General features: G+C 40.5%; 1 protein-coding gene across 3 annotated transcripts in view; it reads left to right on the forward strand.

The window, feature by feature from the left end:
* Window positions 1-22439, forward strand: part of OTUD7B (OTU deubiquitinase 7B) — a 52775-nt gene that overhangs the window by 25757 nt on the left and 4579 nt on the right. For all 3 annotated transcript variants that reach the window (XM_082393526.1, XM_082393525.1, XM_082393524.1), the window contains 9 exons: window positions 5897-6046; window positions 9924-10112; window positions 11994-12221; window positions 13697-13798; window positions 15319-15446; window positions 19378-19490; window positions 21156-21283; window positions 21592-21741; window positions 22324-22438. In XM_082393526.1, coding sequence (XP_082249652.1) covers window positions 5962-6046; window positions 9924-10112; window positions 11994-12221; window positions 13697-13798; window positions 15319-15446; window positions 19378-19490; window positions 21156-21283; window positions 21592-21741; window positions 22324-22438 — 1238 coding nt within the window. In that variant the 5' untranslated portion in view covers window positions 5897-5961. The remainder of the gene's footprint in view (window positions 1-5896; window positions 6047-9923; window positions 10113-11993; window positions 12222-13696; window positions 13799-15318; window positions 15447-19377; window positions 19491-21155; window positions 21284-21591; window positions 21742-22323; window position 22439) is intronic.

Raw genomic sequence — 22439 nt, forward strand, 5'->3', positions numbered from 1 at the left:
CCTATTTAGTAGCAGAGAAGTTGAATGTGGGGTCCATCCAGGTTGGGCCAATGAAATGGAAGGATAAGGATAAGTTTTTACAGGAAAATAAAGTCATCACTCATTGTGTTTATGTTCAGGTAGATAAGAAGGAGCAAAGTGGAATCTATCTGTTTTTCTCAGTCTTCTCTGCTCTCATCCTAGTCTAGCTCACCATCATCTCTTTTCCAGTAGTTTTCTAAACAAGTCTCCCTAAATCCACTTGTGTTCCCTACAAACTATTCTTCCCACTGCAACCAAGGTGATCTTTTAATGATATAAATCTGATCATGTCCTATCCCTGCCTACAACCCTTCAAAGCCTTCTCATTACTTTTAGGATAAAATCTCAATCTTCATTAGGGTCCACTAGGCCCTTTCTTTATCCTCATTTTGCACCATTTTCACTTCTGTGTTCCTCCTTGCCACAGAACATTGATATGTGTTTCCTCTGCTAAGAGCATTCTTTCTTTCTCAGTTTTTCTCCAATGCCTACTCGTTCGTCAGTTCTTAGGTGTAATGTCACTTTCTTGGGAAAGCTTTTCCTGACTCCCTATAGGCTATAACACCCCTCCCCCCAGTATTTTTCCCTATTATGATTGTAATTGTGAAATTTTGTGGTTTTTTTTTCCTCCATACTGGAAGCTTTGTGAGGATAGAGATTATGTATAGTTCATGGTTGTGTTCCTAGTCCTGACCGTAGTGCCTGACACAGAGTAGGCACTCCATGAATTTTTGTTGAGTCAATCAATAAGGTGGTTAAGGAATTGGATGTCTTAGTCTGAGGTGAGGATGTCTTGAGGTGAGATATCAGGTTCAGTAGTAAGGAAAAGCTGGAGGGAGATGAGGTTGTAGCCAGAGTAAGATGTTGGGAGTTGAAGATTTAGAGGTGGAATGGTTTCAGGGCATGGCAGGGTCCAGGACTGAGTTGTTGAAGTGGAGATGGAGGTCTTTGCATTTGATGAGATTATGAAACTCTAAGGCAGAAATGTTGGATGGATTATGCAGGTGGGTGTTGAAATTGCTCAGGAAGGTGGTAGGATTTGAACTGAGGAAAATATAAGGCAGGTGTCTAAGTCATTAATAAACACTGAGAGATAGGCACAGCCCTTTCCTATGGTGAAAGAATTGAATGGATAAGAATCAGTGCAGTTCTGGGAATCAGTAATGACTTAGTCCCTAGGGAAGCAGCATGGTACAGTAGAGAGAGCATGTGTTCAAAATATCTGGGTTCAGACTTTGGGTAACCCACCTGACTTTTCAAACCTTATACCTTTCTCTACTTGTAAACTGGGAATAATAAGCCTGCTCTAGGGGTTTTGTTGTTAATGAATAAGATAGTGTTTTTGAAAGTGCTTACTTAATATTAACTTGTTAGTTTTTATTCTTTTTTTAAAAAATTTATTTATTTATTATTTATTATTATTTTTGGCTGTGTGGGTCTTCGTTTCTGTGCGAGGGCTTTCTCTAGTTGTGGCAAGCGGGGGCCACTCTTCATAGCGGTGCGCGGGCCTCTCACTATCGTGGCCTCTCTTGTTGCGGAGCACAGGCTCCAGATGCGCAGGCTCAGTAGTTGTGGCTCACGGGCCTAGTTGCTCCGCGGCATGTGGGATCTTCCCAGACCAGGGCTCGAACCCGTGTCCCCTGCATTGGCACGCAGATTCTCAACCACTGTGCCACCAGGGAAGCCCTAGTTTTTATTCTTGATTGCTGTCATCACTTCAAGAGGGCATGGAAGTGTGGAAGTAGGGATTAGAGGCAAAGATAGCAGCAGAATTGAATTTTAAACAAGGTACATGACTTCATTTATTCCACTTGTTGAGTTTGTACTGTAGGGTCAGCATAAACATTTATGAATGAATACAGGTAAAAGCAAGTATTGATATAAGGAAGAATTTTGTAAAAGAAAAGAAAAAGGCACTGGCTGGCTTATGATAACATTGCAGTGTTGACCTACAACAAATTTTTATGGAAAGGAATGCTATATCTATTCCTTTTCCATGAAAATTCCATCATTCCTGGGAGTAGATTTTATTGTTCTAGAGAAGAGATCAAGGACCATTATGTGAGAGTTAGAGAGAGGGGGGCTGGTGATTTAGTTTAAAAAAGCATTTTCTAACAATTAGAGCTGTCCAACAATAAAATGGACATTGTGGCAAAGAAATGAGTCTCCATCAGAGCTTGTATTCATGTGGAGACTGGATGATTTATCTGTCAGAGATGTAATAGAAGGATTCTTGCATTGGGGCAGACATTGGTTTAAATAATCCCTAAAGTCCCACCAATTGGAAGGTTGGAGGATTTTGACTCCAATTTAGATTTGTCTAAACACCATTCAATCAAAAAATATTTGAGTACCTCTTCTGTTTCATTTGAAAGTTTGAAAGCCAGTGTTTTGTTTTCTTTTTTTTCCTTCCTGTGTGCTGAGAGTCAAGGACTGTGAGTCTTAGTCATTGCCTTGGATATTCCCATTTGGAATTTAAGAAGCTCAAGCCAGGTGTTGGTAGTGATGTAACAAAAGCTGCAGTCCTCACCTGTTGGGTGGGGTTAGGGTGGAGTCCATGGCATGCACCTGGAGACATCAAATATAAGAATGGGCTGCCCAGAAGTTTGGTTTAGTGCTTCGAATTTTTGAGCAAGTCATTCTAGATAATGTTGGACCTTGAAATTATTTATTTATTTATTTTGCAGATGACTTACTCAGAATTAATTCTTTTTTGTTTTTTGGAAATTATTTTTAAAAAATATTTTTTTAAAAGAATATCCTACTATGTTGGCGTATGAGGTCTACGATGCCATGACATTGATGGTTTTCATTGGCTTCTCTCACTCAAAAGCCTCTGGCTGGCTGGGAAATTGCCTATAAGCCTGTGGCTTAATCAACTCCTCTCTTCTGCTGAGTACCTTTTTGTTGATTGTTATTTGTGTACTTACTGTATATTTCCCACATCCTTTCAGTAAGTTATTAGAGTGGCTTTACCAAGTTCCTTTGCATGTTTTTTTAAGAGAGAAGGTTGAAATTCATTTTGTAGCTGTGCTCTTGGTTTTGGATTATTCATGTGTTTAAGTTATTTGGGCTGCTACCATGCCCTGTGACCTAAGACAGTGACTAAAATGGGCTTGAAGAAGGAATTCTTGTCTGTATTAGAGGAAAGGGAAACCACTCATTCATCTGTGAATTTTGAAGGCATTTAATTCTTAAGTATTTTATCTGAGGAACTAAGTTGTTTAATAACAACATTTTGAATTTGAGGTATCTTAGGCCAAAAGTTCTTTATGTAATGGTAGTCTTCTCTGACAGTTGTGATATTAAAATGGAAGTAAATTAGACATTGATAATATGCAGACCAAAAGAGAATGTAAGGATCATAGTTTGAGGCTATAGTGAACTAAAGAAGTTCATTTTTTAAACCTGGGAAGGATCTTAGAAGTCATCGAATCCAAGTCTAGGATACACGAGAAGCAACTGACACCCTGTAAGTAATTTGACCAAAGTCACCCAGCTAATATATATAAGTGTAGGTAGAACTCTTCTGATATGAGGGTGGTGGAAGTGACAGTATGTTGATGTCTCTAGAAAGGAGTTTGTAAAACTTTGAGAGATGGATTGGGACTGGGACAGACCATTAGAAATAGTGGGGTGATGTGAAAGATGAAGTACCCTTGAATTTCTCTTCTTTTTATGTTTTTTTTTAAATTTTATTTTTGTTTTTATTTACTTATTTATTTTTGGCTGCGTTGGGTCTTCATTGCTGGGTGCGGCCTCTGTCTAGTTGCGGTGAGTGGGGGCTACTCCTCGTTGTGGTGCGCGAGGCTTCTCACGCGGTGGCTTCTCTTGTTGTGGAGCACGGGCTTTAGGTGCGCATGCTTCAGTAGTTGCAGCTTGCAGGCTCAGTAGTTGTGGCTTGCGGGCTCTAGAGTGCAGGCTCAGTAGTTGTGGCGCACAGGCTTAGTTGCTCCGCGGCATGTGGCATCTTCCCGGACCAGGGATCGAACCCGTGTTCCCTGCATTGGCAGGCGGATTCTTAACCACGGCGCCACCAGGGAAGTCCCACCCTCACATTTCTGATCTTCTGAGTTAAGCCTCAAATTGATTGGTTTGGTGGTGGCTGATGTGGAGGTTCAGTTAGTCATTTAATCATTTATTCATCAGGCATTTCTTGACTGTCGACAGTAATGTAGATGCTGTGCTAGATGTTGCGGCTACAAATAGGAATTAAACATGTCCCTCTGCTCCTGGACCTCTTGTACTCATGGAACAGTACAAGAAGGAACTTTCTATTTTGCCATCTCTCTCCAAAAAAAAAAATTCTACATGAAGTTATTAAGTTAGTGGCCTGCTGGTTTTATAACCCCCAAATCACTGCTGTCTATTTGCCTCACTATTTCTAAGGAATTTAGATAATTAGGATCTGATCACACCACTAAAGAAGCTGTGTCTTGGGGTCAGGGGAGGTGTGATGAAAAAGTACCTGAGAATCACCCTTAGAGTTTAGGTTGTTTAGAAGGAGATGCTTCTGAAGAGACAGTCACCTGAGCCACCCTGTTGCCTTTGAGAACTCTACTTCTGGCATTCCGCCAAAGCAGGGGACTGGTGGGTGTGGTGGGGCAGGTATGTGCCTGGTGACTGTACCAGCAAGTCCTCTTTTACAGAGAACTGTAAACCTGTCTGAAATGGCAGATTTTGGTGAGAAGTTGTTCTTCACTCAGTTATTGCTCCCTCCGCTGGGACTGCTAACTTCAGAGGAATGTGGATTGGTGCCAGGCCGACAGGTCAGGGACATAGTTTCTGCCAAAGTCAGATCTGAAAGAAGCGATCTTTTTCAGGTGAACTTACTTGGTGGTCATTTGTCCTGAGTGGAGAAAGGCATGTTTCCTGGGTTCATGAAGTTAGTGGACAAAGATTGACCTTTGTTATAAACCTTTGGGATCTCCACTCTGCTTTGCATAATCGCAGATTGTTTTATTTTGAGTGGTCTTATTTTTTTAAATTTTTTTGGCCGCGCTGCTTGGCTTGTAGGATCTTAGTTGCCCGACCAGGCATCGAACCCATGCCCCCTGCAGTGGAAGCGCAGCGTCCTAACCATTGGACCTCCAGGGAAGTCCCTATTTTGAGTGAGTTTAGATATCAGTTTGCTCCTCCCATTTCCTCAGCTAGCATCAGAATACTAGTCAACTCTAAAGTTATTCAGTGTATAGTATTCATTCATTCAGTAAAATGTTTGCTGAGAGCCGTGTGCCAAGCACTGTGCCAAGGGATACATGCTGGGGATACATTAGTGGACAAAACACACAAGCTCTGTACTTTCAAGAAACTTTTATGTTGGAGGAGGAGGCTAGACAGCAACCAACTAAAATAATTTCAGGGTATTTCAAGTGCCAAGAAGGAAATAAACAGGCGCTATGTAAGAGAATAATGCAGGTGGGGAATTCTTCAGGGTGGTAGTCTGCTGCTTCCTTCCATTAGTTTGGATAAGCAAACTGATGGGTAGAAATGTAATACTCTAGAAAGGTAAGGAAGAGCATTATTTGGAGTGGTATTATGGTTTTGTGGTTAATGCAGTAGTTAAGAAATTAATATAGGTGAAATGGGTGAACTCTGTGTAATGGATGGTAACTAGACTTGTGATGGTGATCACTGTAGTGTTTATAGATGTTGAACTGTAATGCTAGACACCTGAAACTTATATAATGAAAGGAAAAAAAACTAATGTTAATGAGAAATTAGGAAACTAAATGTTACTCTTCATAATAAATTCTACTGAAATGAATGAGCTAGGATAGTTAGTTTCCCCATTTGGTTAGGAAGCTGCTGAAATTGGGCTATGATCATCCCGTTCCAGTGTAATTTGGGCCTTATGTGTTTATTTCCTCCTCAGGTGGAGGCCTGAATTTTGATCTATGTCCTCCCTACATCAGCTGCCTGAAAGTACTTAATGATCTCATGACCCTGGACATGGATGCTGTCCTGTCAGATTTTGTCCGTTCCACAGGAGCAGAGCCAGGGTTGGCCCGAGATCTCCTGGAAGGTAAGGAGTCTTTGGGGGAGAATGAGAAGAGAGAAAATAAGATGTGATATTTATTGTTAGGATGATTTGGAACATTTAACGTGATCAGAAAGACACTTTGTGTATGGTAGGCCTTACATTTAAGTTACTTCTAATAATCTACTTTGTGTATGACCCACCATAATTTTAAAATGCAAAATTCCCTTTTCACCTTGAATTTTTGGGTAGCTTTCTCCACTGTCAATTTAAGCTCAGGTAATGCAAGTGAAATTTGATATTAGTCCACTAAAACCATAGTTTTACATCTGTAAGACTTCCTTTTTATGTATAAATGATTAGATTTTCATATTTGGGATCATTCATGTTTTTTGTCTTTCCTTCCCTAACTTGTATGGGTCATTCTATATAGAGTGGATTAATTTAATGTTTTCATTTAGCTGCTTTTGTTTACTTATATCTGCATGTATACGTAAGTGTGAATGTTCTAGATTTTAAGGTCCTTTAGGCTTGGCATCATGTCAGTAGGATTCTTTGTTTGGAGTCATAGTTAACAGATGCTTTTTGGTGAAAATATATAATGACGCAAATAGGTGAGCCTGTGGGGAAAGGAGCAAGTTCTTAGCACACATAGGTAATTTTCTAGGTTGTTAGCCCTTAGTAAGGTGTGGCAATATGACATTTACTTAGCCACCTGTGAGAATAGTGTTGGTTTGGAAACAGAAGATCAGGGTTTAAATTCTAGTTTGCTAATTCAGTATGGCTTTGCTCTTAACTTGTATTTTCAGTTTCATCTCCTACTACCTTCTCCCACAGTTCCTGTGCTCCAGCCAGGCCTGACCTGTTTCCTTTCCCTGATCATATTAAGTTGTCTCCTAAGTCTGCAGTGTCCTTTCCTCCATTATTCTCTTGAAATTCTCCTCCTCCTTCCGGATTCAGCTCAAATGCCTTCTCCTCCTCTTGTAACATGTGTTGAACACTTCTATGTATTCAATATGTGTGAGGCACTTGAAATATATTACTTTATTCTCACAACCATTCTGCAAAATAGGTTTTATTATCCCAGTATTACAGCTTAAAAACTGAGGTCCAAGAAGTTAAGTAGGATTTGAACCTAGGCAATCTGGTTTCAGAGTCTGACTTTTAACAAGTGTGTTACTAGTTAATGCTTGCATGTCGTCTCCCTTTCTCTCACACACACCCATGTGCACACACCCTCATACTATGAAAGAAAAGTTGAGGGTGCTGTGGAAGTTTAAGACAGAAACCCAATTTGGATATAGAGTGCAGAAAGGCTTTTTCTGAAGAGGTGACATGTGAACTGAACACAGAAGGATGCACAGGAGTAGCAAGACAAAGGGGTGTAGCACAGAGTGTTGATGTAAAAAAAAGTAGCTTATACAAGGACCCTGAGGTGGGAGAGAGTTTGGCACTGACAGTGAGCGAGGTAGGAAGAGTAGTACAAGAAGGAGTGGTGGTAGGAAGCTGGTTAGATAAGCAGGAAGCAGAATATGGGGGTCCTTTGTAGGCCATGGTAAGGGTTGTGCATTTCAGTGTATGTTCGGTGGGAAGCTGGTGAAGGATTTTAATCAGGGGAGTGAAATGATTGGGTTTGAGTTTCTGAACAGTGTACTGATAAAAGATATGGAACCGATTTGAAGGTGGCCAGAGATGAAGTGGTAAAATCAGTTAAGAATGTTGCCATAGTTCAGGTGAGAGGTGATAGTGACTTGGAGTACAGTGGTAACAGAAGTGGGTAGATTTAAGGTATAATTTAGAAAGGGAACCAAAGGACCTGATCCTCATTTTCTGTCTCTATCTTTCTGTCTCTTGCTTTTTCCTTTGAAAGTTAACTCTGGTTGTAGTGTAAAGAACAAATTGTAGAGTGGAGGGACTAAGAGTAGAGAGACTAGGGAGCCCCCTCCCAAAATACCAGGTGAAAATATGAGGACCTGAATTGGGGTAGTGACAATAAAAATGGACAAGAAAGAATAGATTTGAGAAATGTTTCAAGGGTACAAACAACCTTGAGAATTGAGTAGATAGTGAGGGAAGAGGAGGAGTGGGGTCTGGGGAATGGTGAAGAGCTGAAATGACTGTAGTTTCTGGCCTGGAGGGGTTGTGATGCCTTTACTGATTTAGGGAATATAGAAGAAGGAGAAGAAGCAAGCTTTAGGAGGGAAGTTGATGGACATTCAGTTTTAGACTGTTGACTGTTAGGAGGACCTGATTTTAAGGACTTTAGCAGACAGTTGGAGATAACTATCCAGTGCTCAAGACAAATCATTTATTCATTCATTGGTTCAGAACAAAAGTCCTCCATTCTTTAACAAATATTTATTGAGTACCTATTATGTACTAGGTTCTAGATGCTTGAACGAAACAAAACAAACAAAAATCTCTGCCCTTACATTCTAGCCTGAGAGATAGTCAATAAACAATAAACATGATAACCAAGTAAATTGTAAAGTACATAGTATAAGGTGTTAGGTGCTGTGGAAAATGGTAAGGGGAATGATGAGGTAGGTTGTGATTTTTAGTTGGGTAGTCAGGGTAGGCCTTATTAAGAGTGTGACATTTGAGCAAATATCTGAAGGAGATGAGGAATTGTCTGTGTAGATATATTGGAGAAAGAGCCTTCTAGGCAGTGGGAATAGTTGGTGGAAAGGCTGTAGGTGGGAGCAGTCTTAGCACGTTTCTGGGAAAAGCAAAGAGGCCAGTATGACTGATGCAGAGTGCAGAGTGAGCAAAGGGAGTTGGAGCAAGTGGTGAATCTAATGGCTCAGAAGTCAATTCATCTGGCATGGATGATTAATACAGCTTAACTGGAGAATTATAACAAGAAGCATAACAGCAATGGCAGTAAATACATATATAATGCTTTCTGTGTGCCAAGCACTGTTTTAAGTGCTTTCAGTTAATTTAATCTTCTTAACAATCCTATGTGGTATCACCTCCACTTTCATAGCCAGGGAAGTTGAAGCACAGAGGAAAGGTTAGAAAAGTAGGCTAGGTCATAGAAAGCCTTGAACGTCAGACAAAGGAGCCTAAACTTTATTCTGTAGGCAGTGGTAAGCCACTAAAAATTTGATTATGGAACTGAAATGATCAGAATTGTGCTGTAGAAAGATTAATCTCATGGGATCCTTTAGAGTAGATTGGAGGTGGGACACTAGGTGATGTAGGAATTGAATTAAGGTGGTGACAAATGGAATAGAACAAAAAGAAGTGTGAACAATTATGCAGTATGTTATTTATTGACTAATTTAACTGGAGAAAGCAACTGAAAAATCTACTGTGACAAATCTATCCTTCAGGTGTTTTCTTCAGCAGAGTAGTGATTCTTAAATTTGAGGGGAATTAACAATTCCCTTTGATAACCTGATGGCAGCTATAAGCTCTTTCTTTAGAAAAATGCACATACCTATAACTTTGTATACAGTTTCAGGTGGTTTAGGACGCCCCAGAGTACATCTAGGCTCAGAACTCTCTGGATCTCAGAATTAGGAGACCTGGGCTTGAGTCCAACTGAGGCCCTGGTGTGAAGTAGCCGTGACTTTGGGCAAGTAACTCTACTTCTTTAGGCTTCATTTCCTTTATCTGTAAAATGAGGTTACTAGGTCTCCAAGGGCCCTTTCAGTTCAGAGAGACAAATTCTGTATGCACACGGGGCTTTCTTAGGAAATAGACAGTAAGTAAATAAAGAGGTTGTGGTATTCCAGATTGAAGTGTTTGTTATGAAGGAAATTAAAGTAGGGGAAGGAAAAGGAGAATGACTGAAGTGCGCATGAGTATATGCTCGCTGGTTTTGATAAGATGCTTAGAATGATGGTTCTGTATCTTTCCTCAATTTTTCTATACTCTCAGCGCCCAATTCACTTTTTGCTTTGTGTCCTGACAGGAAAGAACTGGGATGTGAGCGCCGCCCTCAGTGATTTTGAACAGCTACGTCAGGTCCATGCTGGGAACCTGCCCCCACCGTTTAGTGAGGGGAGTGGTGGCTCCAGGACCCCTGAGAAAGGGTTTTCTGATAGAGAGTCTACTCGCCCTCCCCGACCCACCCTACAGCGGCAGGATGACATCGTTCAAGGTATTGGGGTGCTGAGGGCTGTTTCTGTATGCGGAGTAGAAAGAAAGGGAGGCAGCTGCTGACCAGCCAGAGAATTTAGTGATGCTTTGGAGATGATTCCATTCCTCCCCCACCTCCCCAGCCAAATGTTCAGAGGTGACCTCAGTCTGTCCAGATGCTGGAACCCCGCACTTTCTTCATCTTGAGTGCCATCCTGTATAAATGCCTTCTTCAAGGAGACAGAGGAAGAAGAATAACGATCTAATTGTTGAGATAAGGTACACATAAAGATAGAATTCAAAGGATCACTATCATCTACCCCTTTGGAGGACATTTTGTTCATATTTATTAGTATCTGTCAAAATTTTTAAATGCATGTATACTCTATCTCAGCAATTTTGTTTCTAGGAATTTATCATATATGTGTTGTGTGTGTGTGTGTCTGTGTATGGTGTGTATACTTTTAAATGAATACATACATACCTAATTCATAAATAGACACAAAGACATGTAGTGTAAAGCTTGAAAGTTAAAGCTTGAAAACAACTTTTAATTATCCATTAGTAGAGGAGTGGTTAAATAAATTGTAATCCATATTATGGAATACTTGGCAGCCATTAGAAAGAATTAAGTAGAACTTGATGTGCTATTTTGGAAAAATCTCTAAAATCTATTGAGAAAGGTAAGATGCAGAACAGTATATATAGCATGTTCCTGTTTATGTTTTTAAAAATTATTATAAAAGTTATTTGTGCTTCTATGTGCATAAAAAATTCTAGGAATTCCCTGGTGGTCCAGTGGTTAGGACTGCGTGCTTCCACTGCAGGGAGGCATGGGTTCAATCGCTGGTGGGGGAATTAAGATTCCGCATACCACGCCACACGGCACGGCAAAAAAATTCTAGAAGGATACAAAACGTCGCCTCTGGGGAAGGGATCAGGAATTTTGAATGAGAGGGACATTTCTTTGTAACACTTCAAACCTTTTGGTAGTAGTTTGATTTTTTACCATGGGCATGTGGTACTTTTAAAATACCTTTAAAAAGAGTTTAAAAAATAACACTATAAAATAACTTTAGACTAACTACTTACTTTGTGCATCATCCCTGGCAAATATTGGGTTAAGACCTGATACCCAGTATAATTTGTAGCTCTTTCTGATAGTCATTATATATAACTCAAGCCATGCAAATGAATTTTAATCCTATACTGAGCAAATTATGATCACAATGGAATATCTGCTAGAGAATTATAAGTGCCATGTATTCAAAACAAATGAAATAATTTGGGGCACTATCTACATTACTGCCTTCCTCTGTAGTATGTTAAGTAAGAACTGACTACCTATAAATTTCTGATAAATATGAGTATCAAGAAAAGTTATAGTAAATAATGTAAATAAATGTTATTGATGGTAGATAAGAAACTTCCTGAATGTGTAAGATTTGTCATTAATTTTCTATAACGGAAATCCTTTTCTACATTCTCCAAGGCCCTGAAAATTATCAGAGAGATTATTTCACTCAGTCTAGCCAAATGAAACTCCATTTCCCTTATTCCCTTTTCCTCCCACCAAACAATGACTAAGTTGCCAAATGAAGGGTCCCTATTATGTTGGGAAATGGAAGTGGAACAAGACAGTGTCGTGGGGAGAAGTTCAGGCAAAAGGGTAGGAAGAGGAACGTATATTTGGTGCTAATGTGAGTGCCTGTGAAAATGCCACTTTCTATGTTTCTCCAACTGTATTTGGCATGAGAAAGAGGGTCATGAAATTTGGTAGCCAGTTAGACTTACAGTTTTTCCCTGACTGGAAACCTTGTCAAGAGGTAACCATCACCTCATGAGTGGAAAGTTCTCTGAGTGGGTTGTGTTTGTTCTAAGGTGACTCCATTTCTCATTGCAGAAAAACGCCTGTCTAGGGGCATCTCCCACGCCAGCTCCAGCATTGTTTCCCTGGCCCGGTCCCATGTCTCCTCCAATGGTGGGGGTGGGGGGAGCAGTGAGCACCCCCTGGAAATGCCCATCTGTGCCTTCCAGCTTCCAGATCTCACTGTGTACAATGAAGACTTTCGCAGCTTCATAGAGAGAGACCTCATTGAGCAGTCCATGCTGGTTGCCTTGGAGCAGGCAGGTCAGTGAGCACCTCCTTTCCCATGCTCTCCCCTCTGCTCTCCACCTCTAGGCAGCCTCGCGGAGGGGCTGGGCTTGACAAGCAGCTTCCAGTCTAAGCCTGCGATCTGACTGATTGCAGTCAAACTCGGCAGTCAGTCAGAGAGACATGTACTGAGCTAGGTGCTTCTTCAAGTTAAAGAAAGGACACAAATAAGACACTTTCCTCTGGAAATTTCCTGTTTGATTGAAGGAAAACCAGATACACATGTGAAAGGCCTACAAATCAATACCTAAAAATCAGTACATGAAAAAAATACAAATGAATTATAATTGGCTCTGGAACACCTTGTAGACAGAAAGAACCAATGCTGTAGATGATGCACAGTGATGATTAAACTAAATCACATTTATTTATACGAACCTTTCCCAAAAGATTTATTTACCTTTACAATTATGTTTGTCTTAAATTATATTTAAAATTTGTTGGTATGATGGGTGAGGCAGCTGGGATTTCTGGGAAAGCTAGTCAGTTATTAAAAACCTCCCATGGAAGAAGGACGGGGGGTGGGAGGTGGGGGCACAGAAAGGAAAGTCTTGTTTTTCATTTTGTGCCCTTCTATACTAATCGTGTGCATCTATTTATAATTTTTTAAGTAGTAAGCAGTTTATCTGACTGCTGTGATTATAGGCCAGTTTTTCTTTCAGTAGACGTCCAGTAATTCAAGAAAACTTTTAAGCATCATTCATAAAATATTTTCCTTATATAAGTAATGGATCAGCAATTGTAGGATGACTACAGAATTGAGACTCATTTTCTTGGGTATTTTAAGTACTTTGTCTTATTGCTCATGTCTTTAAAGTCATACCACATACATGGTGACATGCTTACTGTCATATATGCAGATGATACTTGCATGACACTTTGAATATACGTGTTGGGTTGTTTTTCTTTTACTGATGATGGATTTGTGCTGACCTTTATTGCTACAGTGTCTGCTGGTCTCCTGACCAGAGTGAAGAAATCAGAGCCAGACCAAGTAGCCAACACAGATTTCGACCTATGACCTAGGCCTCATCATCCAACCCAGGGTTGTTCAATCTTAGCACTACTGACACCTGAGACCAGATGATTCTTTCTTATGTGAGCTGCCTTGTGCATTATATTGTGTTTAGCAGCCTTCCTGGCCTCTACCCACTAGATGACAGTAGCATCCCCCCACCACCTGTGACAACCAAACGTATTTCCAGACGTTGCCAGATGTCCCTTTGGGGACGAAGTTGTCCCTACTTAAGAATCACTGATCTAACCAATTGTGCTCACCAGATTCTGATGAACCAGATATAAGTGAAGAAGATACACAGAGTAATAGAGTGATGGTTTGATTTTGGATAGGCTTCCTAGAGGAGGCACATTTGGAGTCTGTTTTAGAAATAGGGAAGTAGGGAGAACTTCATGCATCATCTGCTCCTCTCCTTTTCCTCCTGTTTCTGTAGGGCGTTTGAACTGGTGGGTGAGTGTGGACCCCACCTGTCAGAGGCTCCTTCCTTTGGCAACTACTGGAGATGGAAACTGCCTCTTGCACGCAGCCTCTCTTGGTGAGTCTTGAAAATGGTCCTTCATTCCCTCATAGAAAGGAAGCAGTAGTTAAATCTCATGTGAAGGACTTGATCCAACCATTCTTGATCTCAGACAGAAGTGATGGCTCAGAGCAAGGCTGTGTGTGTGCGTGTGCGTGCGCGCTCACTGGCGCAGGAGGAGATGGAAGAGAGCCCTGCCCCGGTTTTTCAGTCTTGTTGAGAAATCGTATGGAGTACATAGGCCACTCTGAGAACTGGCCCCCAGAAGTAATGCGCAGCAGTAAGCAAGCAGTATACTGTATGTGTATGCATATAATTCCACTAAGTATTTATTCTTTTGGTATATAAAAAAGATACGTTTTCATCAGTCCCCTGTGAAACTTGTTTATTATTATTTTTTAATGTATGTCTAATCTAGAATAATGTATTTTTCTTTTTCTTTCTTTTTTTTCTTCCAGTTTTATTGATATAATTGACATACGGCACTGTATAAGTTTTATACAGCATAGTGATTTGACTTGCATGCATTATGAGATGACTACAATAAGTTTAGTGGACATTCATCATCTCATGGATACAAAATTAAAGAGATAGAAAAAATTCTTTTTTCCTTGAGATGAGAACTTTTAGGATTTACTCTCTTAACATCTTTCATACATAACGTACAGCAGTGTAATTATATTTATCATGTTGTACATTGCACCCCTAGCACTCAATAGTCTTGTAAATGGAACTTTGTACCTTTTAACTACCTTCATCCAATTCCCCCTGCCTTTGGTAACCACAAATCTGATCTCTTTTTCTATGAGTTTGTTTGTTTTTGAAGTATAATTGACCTACAACACTGTTATACCCTGGCATACAACATGGCGATTCAATATTTCTATACATTTCGAAATGATCACCATGTTAAGTGTAGTTACCATCTGTCACCATACAAAAATATTACATAATTATTGACTTGTTTTCTTTAAATTGTTATGCCTATTTATAATTCAATATATTATTTGCCTTAGCTTTTAAAAAAAGTCCCCATTTTCCAACCACCCCTCAAGCTTTGATGCTGATTGCTATGTGCCAGACCCATCTTATCTGCTGCTACTCTGTATTTTACTTTATTTATTAAAAAAAATTTGTTTTTAATTGGCCGCACCACGAGGCTTATGGGATTTTAGTTCCCCGACCAGGGATCGAACCCAGGCCCTTGGCAGTGAGAGCGAGGAGTCCTAACCACTAGATGGCCAGGGAATTCCCACTCTGTATTTTAATTTGTTAGACTTGGTATCACGAGTAAAGGCTTCTTGTCAGGAGTTTGTAGGATGTGGTATATCCCCCACTTTCAGGTTCTCAAAGTTTCTGAACCTCCAGAATAGGAACATCTTTTCTTTCTTGATTACCTTTCCCCCAAGTCACAGCAGGGGTTTCTTTGAAGCTGGGCTTCAGCCTGATTTCCTTCATGCCAGGGTCTGTGTATCATAATTAATAAGTGGAGTTGAGTCAAGGTAGGGTGTCTTAACCATCATGTTTTCTTGCCATAGGGATGTGGGGTTTCCATGATCGGGACTTGATGCTACGGAAAGCTTTGTATGCACTAATGGAGAAGGGAGCGGAGAAGGAAGCATTAAAACGGCGCTGGAGGTGGCAGCAAACTCAGCAGAATAAAGAGGTGAGGGAGCTTGGGCAGGAGCACCTTGTTTCCCAGAGTTACCTAGTAGAAACGCTCAGTGCCTACCAGTAGGAAATGTCTCCTACTTAGGTGCTTAGGTCAGTGTTACTCCTCTTGTAATCCTGGAAAAGGCTGAAAATTCAGATACCACCATAGGGTACATGCCTTCTGATAGAGTTATGAGAACTGGTGTGGGGAAGTGGAGATTTGTAGAGGAGGTACCTAACGTTGTGCTTTTCTATCCAATAGGCACTCAATAAGCCTTTAGTGGCAGTCTTTTGCAAAATGAAATATGACATGCTCATAGGATTTTTGTGTTGTTTTGTTTTTTTTGCTTATAATAAGGCTAGACCAATTTTTAAGGACTTATGTTTTCAACCATTATAGAAATGTAAATGCATAAAAATAGTTTTGGCCATATATACTGTTTGTTTTTCATATGTTCAGTTTATTTGTTAAAAAATTGTAAAGCATGAGTTTGAATGGTACTTCTTAGAAGTTCAGCAGATGTTGAGTTGAGTTTAACTGGTACTTCTCAGGGGTTTAGTAAATGTTGAGGCTGCTTTTGTATAAGAAAGCAACACTGGGAAGTTCCCTGGTGGTCCAGTGGTTAGGACTCTGGCGGTTTCACTGCCATGGCCCAGGTTCAATCCCCACCACCACGACGCAGCCAAAAAAAAAAAAAAAAGAAAAAAAGCAACACTGGACTGTTTGTACTTTCCATTCCTATTACGGGCTGGGCAAAATATGGCCTGTGGGTCAAATCCCACCAACTGTTTTTGTTAAAAAAAAATTTTTATTGGAACACAGCCTCCCCAACTCAATTCATTTACATGTGTTTGTGCTACAGCAGCAGAATATAGAAGCTGCACATTGCCCCACCGCAAAGCCTAAAATATTTCCTGTCTGGCCCTTTACAGAAAAAAGTTTGCCGATTCCCTTCCCTTTAATAATGACGTTATACAGACATAAGGATAATGAGTCTTCCTATTTCCTTTTGCCCTGGTTCTCTGTCTTCTATGTTTATCTCCTGCTCTTCGTGTATATCTTTTTTATTTTTGCCATGTATATAAAGCTGGGTGTTTCTGGCATTGATATGGGAATATCTCTTCAGAAACTTAATTTCCAGCTTCTTTTCCCTCTCTTTTTATTGCTCTATCATAACTGGCCATAATATAGAACTAACAGATTTTTGTTTGTTTCAGTTATTAGAATTTTATGTTCTCAAGATTTAAAATATGGAAGTAGAATGTGTTATGTTTCCTTCTCAAAAATAAAGAACTCAACCTTAAAATTAGGATGATGTTAAGATCAGAATCCGGTCTTTGATCAGCCAGTCTGCCCCAGAAGATTCCTGAGGGAAAGAAATGCACAGGGGCAAGGACAAGTAAACAGCATTCTTTATTGCCACCAAACCCCCTGGCAGTCTGGTGAGCTGAGCTGGACTATGTGGAGAGCTTTTTTTGCCTGAGCTAGAGCCAGACTAGAGTTTGCCTTCCTCATTGTTGAATTCAGGCTATATCTGAACCTTAGATTTGACCACTTCAGAGACAGGAAAAGACCAAACCAGATCATGCCAGCTAGTAAAGTAGACATGATAGCCACAGTCAGAGGATAGGTAGGCCCAATTCCAGCTATATTAAGCTGTTATAGTTACTATTTTAAAGGTGGGGTTAGATTATGATGGTATTTAGCCAGGAGACCCAGAAATACCCAAGTTCTATTCTTGGTCAGCCATCTATTCCCTCTCAAAGTCCTCAAATGGAAATACATGCCTGGAGGATAGTAGATACTGAAGGAGCGATCTTTTTACTCCTTTTCTCAGCACATTGAAAGTTCCATATGGAAACGAGATAATTGTTTTAGCTCAGACCATTCATAGCATTACAGTGGGGTGGGGAGCTACTTTTAGCCAGTACCAAACACCAAACAAACTAAATTGGTTTTGATTTCCCAGGCCTCCTTGTTGTGTTGTTGAAAATGGTGGTAAAACACAGTAAGAACATTTTCAGCCTAGGAGGGCACACCACCTAGTGGCTGTGTGTATGAAAACAGCAAACAAAAATAGGTGAGAGCAAGAGGGAGGCAGATCCTCATGAATGTGTATCAGGGACCATTTATCAGAGTGACCAGAGCACCCCGTATATAACCTGTGCATTGTTCTTTTGTATTTTTAGTTGAAAAAATCTGTGATAGAACTTTACACATTGAAAATAGCGTTGTCTTTTTTTTTTTATTGTTAAAGTAAAATGTGGTCACAATAGCTCTTTAATTCCTGTTATATTTGTTCTGATACATCTCATGTTTCCAGTGTGATCCTTTCTACTATGTCAATGTGTGTTTAAAGTATAAACTCATTTTAACACTTATATAGGCCAAATATAATTAATAATACAAACTTTCTTCCAAATCATCATATACATCCTAAAGCCAATATGGTATTTTAAGATTGTTTGTACTACGCCTTCCGCTCCTTTAATAAAAATTAATAGTTTTACTGAGCATGTATTTACTGATTACTGATCACATAGTAGGTACTAGGCATATTGCATAAAACATGGTCCTGCCTCTCAGGAGTAGTAGTAGGAGATGGACATGTAAATACATAATTGCAACAAAGTAACAGGTTATGACTTCTAAGATAGAAGTCTACATAGCAGTTGAGGAGGGAGGGCACAAAGGAAGGAGTGAGTGGTTGATGTACCAGGGAGATTTAGGAAGGGCTTCATAGAGGAGTGATACTTGAGTTCTTTCCTGACAGTTGAGAAATTATTCACGAGGTGGATATGGAGTGGGCTGCTCCAGGCAGAAGGAACAACCTAGACAGAAGCTCAGAAGTATAAAACAACACGGTGCATTCAAGGAACTATGACTAATTAAATGGTATTAGAGAAGTGGGTTGGGAGCCAGGAAGCGGAGTGTGTATGCTATGCTTAAGGAGTTTGAACTGTATCTAATAGGTAATGACAGGTCTTAAAAGAATTTGTGGCAGGAAGCAAACATCATCAGATTTTAATTTTAGAAAAATCTTTCTAGTAGCATTGTAGAAAATGGATCATAAGAATGTATGACTGGAAGTAGTAAAACCAATTAAGGGTCCATTGCAGTAGTTCATGCTTAATAATTGTTGACTAAAGGATCCAGGTATGGGATGGGTGAAAGGAGAGGAGTCGTAGATAACCCCCTGGTTTCTAGTTGGGTGTTTGGGTGATAGTGTTGTTTACAAAGGTAGGAAAAAAGGAAGAGAGGGTTTTTGAAGAGGTAGAAGTTCAGTTTTGACTGCACAGAGTTTGAGGTAGTCATGGGCAGGTGGCAGTCTTCAGTAGGCAGCTGGATGTGAACATAGAAATTAAGAGGAAATCTGGGCTGGAGAAGAAGATTTTTGAATCCTGAGCATGTAGATAGCAGTAGAGGAGATTATAGTAGTAGAAAAGATAACCTAGAAAGAACCAAGGCTAAAATCATTGACACAACATCAATATTTTTGAGGTAGAGTTCAGAGAGGTAAGAGAAAGTAGTGTTGTGTGAGCTAAACGAAAAGAAGGTTTGAGGAGATCAAATGCCACATGAAGGCTAAGAAAGATAAGAACTGAAGAGTTTGCTGAATTTGGCAATTAGAAGGTCATTGTCTTTGCTAGAGTCAGTTAGGTGAAGTAGTTTGTGGGGGTGAGGGAGGGGGCATAGGCTGGAGGGCAGATGCAGAAGCTAGACTGCAATGGGTCAGAAAAGAATGGAAGAAGCGTGAGTGATCATAGACATTCTTTCATGGATCCTGACTATAAATGGGAGAAGAGATTGGACTTTGTAGTACAAATTGTTAGCCAAGTGGTAAGAGAATAGGGAGCGGAGTAACACGAGTGAGTTGGAATGGCTATTGCCTCTTGAACCTAGCCTCTAATTGCTTGATATTCCTTGCCTGTCTTTCACACAGTCGGGGCTGGTATACACAGAGGATGAGTGGCAGAAGGAATGGAACGAGCTGATCAAGCTTGCCTCAAGTGAACCCCGCATGCATCTAGGTACCAATGGAGCCAACTGTGGTGGGTAAGTATGTCTAACTGGAGGAGCAGGAAATAATCTTTGCTGAGTTCTGTGTCCAAAGAGCTCTGTGCTAAGAGGATGTTAGAAGGAGAGGAGAGAAGCCATGGCAAGGGCACAGAAAGGTGTAACAGCATGGTACATTCTAGGAAATACAGGTAGTTCAGTATTGCCAGAATATATAGTATGTGGTGCAGAATGATAGATGAGGCTAGGCAGTCCAGATTTTTGTGTGCCATGCTAAGGAATTAAAATTGTATTCTATCCAGACTTTGGGAAACTGCAGGACAAATGACGTGGTTTCCTCAATAAATAAAGACAAAGAAAACAAAAAGGGAGAAAGAACCTAAGTTTAAAGACACTTTAGAGACACATCAACCAGCTGGAATGTATGGACATTTATAAGACAGTTGGGGAAATGTGAATAATATCTACATTATTGTTAAGTTTTTAAAGTGTGGTATTGATGGTATTGTGGTCATTTTTAAAAGGAGTCCTTTACTTTTTAGAGACTGAAACTGAAGTATTCATGGATGAAATTATATGATGTCTAGGATTTGCTCCAGAATAATCTGGTGGGGTGGCGTGGGTGTGGAGGCCATCCCTAGGAAAATATATCAAGGTCTAGGTGAAACAAGATTGACCATGTGTTCATAATCGTTGAGGCTGGGTGACGGATACATGAGAGTTTAGTATAATATTCTTTCTAGTTTTGAATATGTTTAAAATTTAAAATTTTTCTATAGTTAAAAAGTTAAAAAACTATAACCTATCCAAACTTTATTGGGCATAAGAATAATCTGGGAGGATTGTTTAAAATGCAGATTTTTGGACTTCCACCCTAAAGAAGTCCAGTTGAGTTGGACTGAGGTGAGGCCCAGAAATCTGCATTTGTAGCAAGCACCCAATGTTGAATAACATTGCTTTAGGGGGCAGGAAGCCACTAAATTGTGAGTTTTTGAGTGACGGGAGCAAATTCATGTATTTGAACACACTGACAGCAGAGTGGATGATGAAGCGGAGGGGAGTAGTAGTAATGGGTGTGAGCAAGAGTGATGGGTTGCAGATAGGCCAGAGGAGACAGTTACAAGAGACACTTAAAGGATGGAATTGGTCAAGCCAGGTGATTAATTGAAGATGAAATATAAAGAACAGTAAATATTTCACAGATTTCTGATTAGGCTACTAAGCAGATGGGTGAGGCTGTTCTTCAAGTAAGTGAACATAGAAGGAGGGATTTTTGTTTCTTTCCTGTTGTGTTTTGTTTTGTCCTTTTTTGATAGGACATGGTGAGTGTGTTTGGGTGGTTGTGGTGCATGAAGTGATAAGCAGGGTGAAACTACACAGCTGTACACTGAGCTACTGGACAAAGAATTGGGGAAGGTTGTTGAACAAGATGGGTATTAAGAGAGGGATTACGTGCCGATTCCTAAACTACTTGAACCTTCATATTTCTTTTCTTGTATTTCCCCATCCGTGAAACGAAAGTAGAAACAGCCATGGTAGCATAAAATAATCAGCTGTGTGTGTGGCAGCCTTAAGACTGGAAAACAAGGAAGGGACATTGTTTTTTCCTCTTTGCAGAGCTGGTCTTTATGGGTCTCTTGTTTTGTTTTCTTCCCTCTCCCTTCCACTGCACTCCTTCCTCTCTCTCGCCTCCTGCAACTCTAGGGTGGAGAGTTCAGAAGAGCCTGTGTATGAGAGCCTAGAAGAATTCCATGTTTTCGTCCTTGCCCATGTGCTTAGGAGGCCCATAGTCGTTGTGGCAGACACCATGCTGAGGGACTCTGGCGGGGAAGGTGAGTCAGTCAGTCCTCACTGTACCCTGAGCAGCCCTATCTGCAGAGCCTTGGGCTAAGCACTGGAAGGAGGGCAGGAAAGGGGTTATATAGACCCTTGGGGAAAAAACAAGGTATAAATTAGAGCAAGGCAAAATTCTCATGAGATTCAGAGTAAAGCAGCTGAGGTTAATTGATGTGGCTTCTTAGGAAAGAATTATTAAACATGGGTTGGAATGAGAGGGGGGCTCAGTTGGCAGAGTGGGGTGGAGGGATTTCCCACTAGGCAAGAATATAGCCTTAATAATAACCTCCGTGGTTTCCTGCAGCATTTGCCCCTATTCCCTTTGGGGGAATCTATCTGCCCTTGGAGGTTCCAGCCAGCCAGTGTCACCGCTCCCCTCTGGTGCTCGCCTACGACCAGGCCCACTTTTCTGCACTTGTGTCCATGGAACAGAAGGAGAATGCCAAGGAACAAGGTGCGGAATGCAGTGTCTGTGTCTCTGGTGTCTTTTGGTCTGCTTTATTTTCACTTCGAAAAACTGAAATGAGAGAGAATGTAGGAGGAAAGAATTAAGTGACATGCAAGCTCAGACAGTGCATGTCGATACGGTTTTACTAAGCTATAAGATATACAGAGGTTTTAAAATTAAAAAAAAAAAAAAGGTTTGGAGAAAAACACAGCCTGTATTCCCTGCTCTGGAGTAAAGAGCTTATACAGTAAGCTCATAGTACCTTCCAAATGATGCTTTGCTATATTTGTCTTGATAATGACTTTGAATTCCCTGAATCTCCGTTAACTGGCAAGAACATCATGGGTGCTAGCTGACTGGTGGGAAGTCATGGAGATTAGTGGCCTAAACTGTGTGCTGGGTTACAAGGGAAAACCTGCCTGTTAAGTTTTTAAATGCTAAGGTAATTCACATGTTACGAACTGAGAAGTGACTGCAGTTAGAGACCTTTGGTGTGGTTCAGCCTCCTTTTCACTGAAGTCAGTCTGTGTTCAGTTGCCTTCCTCTCTTCTCAAAGAGACTCCTTGATCATGTTTCTTTCCTTCCCAGCTGTGATCCCACTTACAGATTCAGAGCATAAGCTGCTGCCCTTGCACTTTGCTGTGGACCCTGGAAAGGGCTGGGAGTGGGGCAAAGATGACAATGACAATGTCCGATTGGCCAGG

Source organism: Balaenoptera borealis (genome assembly GCF_965194805.1).
Source record: "Balaenoptera borealis genome assembly, chromosome: 1".
Taxonomy (NCBI): Eukaryota; Metazoa; Chordata; class Mammalia; order Artiodactyla; family Balaenopteridae; genus Balaenoptera; species Balaenoptera borealis.